This window comes from Diplotaxodon limnothrissa, linkage group LG15 (assembly GCF_057381915.1).
Source record: "Diplotaxodon limnothrissa isolate DT_005_m linkage group LG15, D_limnothrissa_male_GT1.1, whole genome shotgun sequence".
Classification (NCBI taxonomy): domain Eukaryota; kingdom Metazoa; phylum Chordata; class Actinopteri; order Cichliformes; family Cichlidae; genus Diplotaxodon; species Diplotaxodon limnothrissa.
The window spans coordinates 36,346,164-36,354,102 of record NC_140610.1 but is presented as its reverse complement, the minus strand read 5'-3'; the positions used below and the strand labels follow the sequence as shown (position 1 = coordinate 36,354,102).

Here is a 7,939-nt window from a genome sequence, read left to right as displayed (position 1 = left end):
CTCTGGGATCAATCCCAGTAACCCTGGTCCTTTGGTTTTCTTTTTTTCAGAGGGATTACCTGAACACCTAGGATGTCTCCAGGATGATCTGGGTGTGTCCTTCCAAGCGGAGGACCTGTGATAGACCCAGGATGATACAGCTGATGTCCTTGTGTTGTTTGTGGATCAACATTGCATCTGACCAAGTTCATTGTTATTTTGTTGTAGCTTTACAACTTGGAAAAAAAATCCTGCTGATGGCCATTTAGGAAAAAAATACAAAAAGGGACTGGTTAGGGTTTGGGGTTAGGTTGTGATTGTGGTTAAGGTTAGGGTTACTGGGCTACAGTTTGGGTTACAGTTATGGTTTAGTGTGTGATGTGATGGTGTCTCCACCTGCCACCAGACCTGGATAAGATAGATGGATTTCATGGTCATTATTAGAGTCAGAACATGCAGATCCACTTGTGCATTAAGAGGATACGAATGGCACAGACACGAAACAGACACCATGTTTCTCCTGATTTTATTGAAAGATATTAATTTGCTTTCATTTCAGTGTAAAAATCATCCGTGTTCTTTCACATAATGCTTTATTCACATTAGAATTTCAGATTAAGAGTCAAATTAATTAACATTTTCTGCTGTTTCCTTCATGAAAATAAGAATTGGTGAACTAAATAAAAACCACTTGCTCCTGGTAACAACTACTGATGAGGAACGAAAGCTGTCCTAAGGGCACGCTGCAGCCCCTGACCGTGGATCGCCACACAGTGTTGCACGGATGCAGATGTTCACAGACACATAAATAAATAGGTTTCAAAGGTCCAGGTTGGGTGTGAAGCTTTTGCTGTGGTATTTACAGAGTCCTCGGGTGATGTCAAATGTCGAAAGCACCATGTTGCTCTAATAGAAAGGCTCTCACTTGGCAAAACATCAAACATCATCAAACTGCCCCTCGTCTTAGAAAGGAATGGGAAGTCCGATCGTTTCGGCAGTGCAGCACGGCGCTCTACTCAGCTTTCTTGACCTTCCTCTTGCGAGCACCTTCGCTCAGATCCTCCTTGGTCTTGAGAGGTGAAGATGGAGCACCTGCAGGAGGAGGATGATGGTGGTCCTCCTCACCACCAGCCAGAGGAGAGCCGAACAGCAGGTGGCAGATCCAGGACTCAATGAGAGCAAAGGGGGAGCCGTGAGAGTGCCGGGCGGTCATCACCACCTGAGAGGAGAGAACAGTCTGATAAATTCTGTTCAGTGTTCCCCCGGTGTTTCCGCTCTTCAGTAATCTATGTTGTTTATTTAAACCCTCAGTTTGCTTCTGTTCTTTGTCGGGTTCTCCCTCTTGCTTTGTGTTCCTTCATTGTGCCTAGTTGGTGTTAATTTGTTTCTTTAAGTTCAGCAATAAAGCAGCCTTAGAGTTTTATGTTTCAGAATTATTAAGTGAAAAGTTCCAACGGAAAAAACTAACCACATAATACGAAAAAATGTTAATTTTACATTTAATTTGTTTTACTTTGGCTGGTTAAAAATGTATTGCGCAATTTATCACACTGATTAAGTGTGCCAAAGGTTAAGTGTTTCAAATGTGATACACTTGATGTTACAGGTAAAAGATCTCCTGTGATAATAACACTTATGTATTTCACATTAAAACCAACAGGTTAGTTGTGTATTTCCCATAAACCCTGATTTGTGTAGTACAAAACATGTTTCATCAGTCCAACGAAGCAAAAGAGAGTGTTTTGACACAGTGCAGATGTGTTCACAGAGGTGGATGGTTCTGAGTTCAGTCATTGAATTGCTGATCGTACCTTGCTTGTGGCCATGAAGAGGGTGAAGATGAGGATAAGGGTGCTCTTGGACACTGGCAGCCAGTGGGCCTCCTGCATGGTGAAGAGGATGGCACCGTAGAGGCTGGCTTTGGTTGGGCTGTAGAGAGAAAAACAAAAAAACAAAAAAAAACAAAAACACAAACTGGTGGTAAAACGAACGCTGGCAGCAAAAACAGAGAGCAGAAAGGGCTGGAGTGGAGGCTGGCGCAAAGCCTGCTATTTAATTTGAATTCAACTCTTATTTGACACTGTAAGTGGGTGCTTTCTGCTGTTACGTTATTTCACGAGGGGTCACCTCAGCAGATTGGAGCACATTTTTGATTTGGCACAGGTTTTACGCCCTGACTGCATTTTCATTCAGGCTTGGGGAAGTCACTAGGACTACACTACCTTGTGACTCCTAAGTCTCAGTTTGTGTCTAAAGTGGGGGGTATTTCACATGTAAAGCAAACAGGTTACCCACTCACCATGGAACCATGGTGTTTAGAGTGTCCTTTTTAGGTCCCACCACCAGAGGGCACCAGAAGTCAGAACATGTTTAGAGCGCCACACGAATGACTTTAGCAAACTCAGCGTTATGTGCAGTTCAGCTTTAGGTTTTGTGTTTGAGGAGACACTGATCATTGTATTTCCCCCCCAGACTTACAATGACATGTTGAGGATCTCGTTGGTCTCGGGTCTCCACACACCACGCAGCAGCTGCTCAAAATTGGACATGAGAGCCACTCCAGATCCTGTGAGGATAAAAATAGAAAGGAGGATTTAAAAAAAGTCTATGTTGTGAGTCACTGCTCTTATCTGACTTCAGCTTCTTACGCCCATTTTCAACAAGGACACCTGCAGGGCCTCCTTATTGTAACTGGGACAGGAGGCTTTCATGATAAAGAGCCAAAGTAGAAATGCGGTTTAACATTTTGCACAACCGCATCTGTCAGGCTTTGCTTCTTTCTTTCTTTGGCAGGTTCATGTCTGGAAAAGAAGTTAGACCAGAATGAACCCACACCTAACATTTGATACGCAGCTTTTCTAGCTGTTGGGCAGCTGTGATTGGATATTACAAAAAATACAAAAAAAAAAGGAGTTGCTGGAACCTCTTCTTCAGACTGTGCACAGTTTATCTACTAAAATAGTTTCCTGACCCTTTTTAAACACATAATAAATCTCTGTTTCCACACAGGATCCAAAGGTTGGCTCGGAAAGCATGGCCCACATTATGGTTAACCACAAAACACAACCCTAGCTATGATCCTGTTACACTGGACATTTACTCCTGAGTGAATTATTTATCACATTAGTGAAAACCACTTGAGCCTGGAGTTTTCAAGGCACAGTTGCCTTGGTGGTAATCCATCCACAGAGGCAAGCACAAGTACAACTAATGCATGTTTAAATCATGCGACTGATGATCCAACAGCCACAGTAACAAAGACTGTAGATGCATCGAGTATGTGTATCTATGTATGCGTCACTAAATTAGTACCAAAGAGTTGGCAGTTGCCACGACTCACTTACAGACTAGTTTGTTCCTCACAAGCATAATCACTTTTCCATCACAATGTAAACATTGGTGATTTAGGGACTATACACGCACCAAAAGCCCAGTCACACCGACCTTTGACATATCCAACGATCACCATGATGAAGAAGCCGTGGTGGTAGGCGTGGTGGGCGTGGTGAACCCCTGCGGCGATCTTACGAGTGCGCACAACTTCCTTCAGGGCGACCAACACCAGCTTGATGGGCAAGAAACTCACACATTTGTAGAAGAGGTTCAGCGGGCAGTAAAAGAGGAGGTACCTGCAATTGAGATTGACAACCTTTGTGAGTTTATTCCTCAACAAACATAAAACATTACTTTTTTATTCCTGTTACATATAAATCTCCTCCCTGTGAATAAAATAAATGGATAAATCCATTGTGTGCGTTTGGTTTCCTGACCACGCTGCAACTCATTATCCTTGATGTCTAATGGAAGAGACAGATCTTTGTATCATAAATGTCATCTTGAAAGTTAAATAAAAACACGAGTGATGAGCAAACTGGTTCTGGGGGTTTTCTCACCAGACAGCTGAGGCCAGCAGGATGTGGCTGTTGTGCTGGAAATAGTCGACGGGGCTGCTTCCAAGCATGATGTCTGCCAGGATGTAACTACCAAAGCAGTAGAGCATGGCGCAGAGCCAGGAGGCCACGGGACTCCTGCGAGAAACTTCCACCGAGCCTGCAACACAGAGGACGAGCTGTCAGAAGGGTGTGAAGATCCAAACATCACAGCAGCTGGTCAATGAGTGCTCTCAGTGTGCGCATGAAGCTGATGATGATGATGATGTGTTCTGTGCTTTTATTAAAGAGTCAGATGCTGCGCATTCTTCTGTTTTCTCCAAGATTATACAAACAGAAAAACTTAACAAAATCCTCCAAACTTAAGCAACTCACCAACTAAAGTAACTATAGGATCAGTCAGGTGATTTATCTACAAACAGTTTATATATTTGATTGGAAGTCAATAGTTTTCTTTAGAAAAAGAGGAAAGTTATTCAACTTTGGCGACTCCTGGTGGTGGTAAAAAAAAAATACAGTCATTATTTATCCTTTTTTATCTGTTTGTAAATGTAATAAAATGATGTTGATTGATCTATTAAATGCTTTGCAAAAAGTCCTTGACAATAATACTTGTTATAATTGTCAAGTGAGAAAAACGTGGAGGCTGTGTTGGACCACCCCCTGCTCCTCTAAAACACTCAGTCAATATGAAACAATAACTTTGAGTAAAACACCACTGAAAGGTATAAAATCAAAGGTTTATTTATTCAAACAGAGGAAAATGTGCTTAGTATAAACCGAATGCATACCAGTCAAATAAATGTCATGTGAGCAGATTCCTGATTCCTTATGTAAAATGTGCATATAATTAAATTAATTAAAGTCAGCACTTTGGGCAGAATGTTAACTTATTAACTATATTAATCTTTGATCATTTCTGCCAGCTCCTGCAGACCTAACTGTTACCAGCAGCCTGCAAATGCTAATATCAGTGGATCCCGTGTGTGCTGTATCTTTGTGCACACCCAGTTTATCATTCCAGGTCACGCCCTGATAGTACACATCTTTATCATCAGTCAGTGTTGACTCAGGATAACTACAGTCACTTTTGAGTTGACATATGGCTGCTTTGCTTAAGGATACAGACTAGAGCGGCTCTTTGTAATATACTGGATGCATATATCTTAAAAGATGCTACAAAGAAAGCCTGCATGACAAACAGTCATGTTGTGGACTCACGTGTTGTATCCATGTGAGTAACAGCAAGGCAGGCGCCAATTAAACTTTAAAACTCTGCGAACTGACACCGTCATAAGTTTTCCACATTTTCTAAATCAGTGTCCAGTGTTCAGGACGCTGCAGCTAAAAATGTTTCTGCTTCATGTTGTGCTACAGCTGATGAAGCTGGTGAAGCAACGGGACAAAAGCAAAACTAGGTGCCCAAATGATTTCAAAGAAGAAAAGGAAGTTAGACATGGCATGCATGCAGGAGGTGCAACAAGAAAACAGATGCAGCTATAAGTAAGAAATACAAAAGTGGAAAAATTGCAAACGTGTGACCACACAAAAGGTTACATGTCAGTTTTGAGACTGTACGCACATTTCGTGCGGGACAGAGCCTCGACGGCGTTACAGCATTGTTACAGTAAGTCGAGATGAGAGTGCAAATCTCCACCAACAGGTGGGTGGGGGTGTAGCGGTTCAACCGTTCCTCAATTTGAAGGCAACCTGATCCTGAGAAATACTGCCCTATAAATACATCCTGCTCACTGGCCTCTCCTGTATGCAACTTTGACAGGCCACTCATGACCTTTGACCCTACACTTCTCTCTCCTTTCTCCTGTCACATAAACCGAAAAAAGAAAAAAGCTCAAAGTTCTGGTGCAATTTTAGGCACAGACGTGTGCAGGATAAATGTGATATTGTGGGAGCCACAGCAGGACTCATTTGACTGTGAAATTGCATGCATGAAAATAAGGCAAGCTTTACAGTTGAAGTCGGCCTGATTCGTGCTGGCTGGTACTTTCTAACTTTAAAATACACACAAACTGCAGTCCCTCTGCTTTGGCTGCCTTTTACGTTTTTGCAGTATGTTCGTTTACTCCACACATTGCAGTCTTTTGGCCAGTACATCTTGACCCTGAGCCAGCTGGGAGATTCCCTGATCTACCTTATACAGCATACATATAAAACTTTGGTCCCCCAACAACAGACTTTTAACAACATGCTGACTTCACTAAACTTGATAAAAACATTTATATCGATTAACTTTATCCAAGTTGTTAGTCTAAAACAGGCTTCCAAGTGGCCTACAGCTGTGCTTATGTGACGAGTGACTCCTCCAGCTGAGGAAAATGTGAGAGATGATGCGTTTGTTCTGATCATGCTGTGCAAACAGTTTTAAATGGGCTCGATGGGCATGGCGGGCTTCTTTTTAAACTTATTATGAGGGTGAGATGCATTTTGTGCTCCTTTCATCAAGGATGAAACCTGCCAACAAGACCAAACCATCATATCAATATCACAGTGCGTGTTTTACTCTGTGGAGAGGCGAATGTGTTATTTCAAAGAATACACGCACACATTCCCAGGGACAAGTGTGCAGCAAAGGTGGCGGGGGAGTTGGCTCTGGAGGTCCTACTGACCGTCTATTTCAGGCCCTTCTATTTATTGCTTAAGTCACTGGTATGCACAGGCCTCAGGTTTCATCCTCCTCGGGCTCTGTTACTCAAAGTAGTTAAATCTTAATGGAAAAAATGGGCTTTAACCAAAGCTGGGGGGTTTAATCTACTCCAGTGATTTCCTAAAGGAGGTCAGGCTGCTGCAGCAACACACATTCCCTCACATAAAGCAAAGCAGAGCTGCTGCTGGAGTTTATGTAACAGGTCATTCTTTATAAGGACTATACGGATAACTGCAAGAGAAAGTCCTTGTAAGGGTATTTAGGCAAAGTGTGAGCTAAATGTAATACAAATAAAGCCTTCTGTTCACAATGAAATTACACATCATGCAAGTCATAGACTTTCTCGCCTCATTCGTTACTTCCTGGTTAAATTCCAGTCACAGGTGTATAAAACGTACTATTCTGGATATATTTTACTTAACAGCCTGTGGACTGTTGCACAAACAGCACGCAGACTTATATTCTAACATACTTATGACATGAATAATAAGCAGAAAAGTGTCAAGCACACTCACCTGGCTCATATTTGAGGTAGAGGATGGACACGATGTAGTAAGCCAGATCAAACACAGGAAACATTCCCATTTTGGAGAAAGCTTGGGCAATATCGCCCAAATTAAGAACTGCCAGCACGTCCATGTTGCCAGTCTGAGCTGCGTTTCTGTTTTATTCCGACTGCGCAGTCTGGAAGACCCCCCAAAACCCGCTCCGCCGACTGTCCGCCACAGAAAGCCCCCCTGGTCTCGACTGTGAAAGCCTGTGACACTCAAGCCCTCCTATTAATACCACTCATCTCCACGGCCTCTGCATATCGTCATCGTCATCTGCGCTCAGTGCCAGCTGCTCCGCTTTTTCAGGCGACCTTTCAGGCGCTTCAGCTGAAAAACAAAAGGCTCGCTCTGCTGTCTTCATCGAGATCGTCGCTCAGGCGAGCCATAAGACGCTGCTGGGGGTTTACTGCAGCTCTGAGACACAGCAGGAGGGAAAATAAATATATAAAAATAAAGCGTCAAGGCTTCATATCAACAAATATTTATTCACTCGTTCATGAAAACACCCACAATCCTGATCTGATCCTGGAGCCGTTCTGACTCACGGCCAGATGATGCTTTAATTAATCCCAACATTGTTCACACTCATCGGGAGTGCAGAGATGTCGAGGTAAACGTAATAACACTAATAAGTAAATCAAGATTTCAAGTATGTATTTTTTTAATGGTTTTTAATTTACTATTCTCTGTATTTGCTTTAAATTCACACGATAATGGATGTAGTGCTTACTCTCTCCAAAAAGGGGAGCCAAAGACATACGAAAAAAAGCTCCTTTCACCAAAACAAAAACACCCAAAAGAACCTACGAAGTTCGAGAGCTACCAAAGAAATTATTTATCCCACTAGGAAGGGA

At 42.6% G+C, this 7,939-nt stretch overlaps 1 protein-coding gene across 1 annotated transcript; it reads right to left on the bottom strand.

The window, feature by feature from the left end:
* Positions 1–488: 488 nt before the first annotated feature.
* On the bottom strand, positions 489–7,312 carry tmem38a (transmembrane protein 38A). The gene is made up of 6 exons (XM_085372903.1): positions 7,050–7,312; positions 3,873–4,029; positions 3,424–3,608; positions 2,458–2,545; positions 1,791–1,908; positions 489–1,198 (listed from the first exon to the last, which is right to left on the bottom strand). Exons 1-6 carry the CDS (start codon positions 7,171–7,173, stop codon positions 992–994), a joined length of 879 nt encoding a protein of 292 aa, XP_085229029.1. The 5' UTR covers positions 7,174–7,312; the 3' UTR covers positions 489–991.
* Positions 7,313–7,939: the final 627 nt, after the last annotated feature.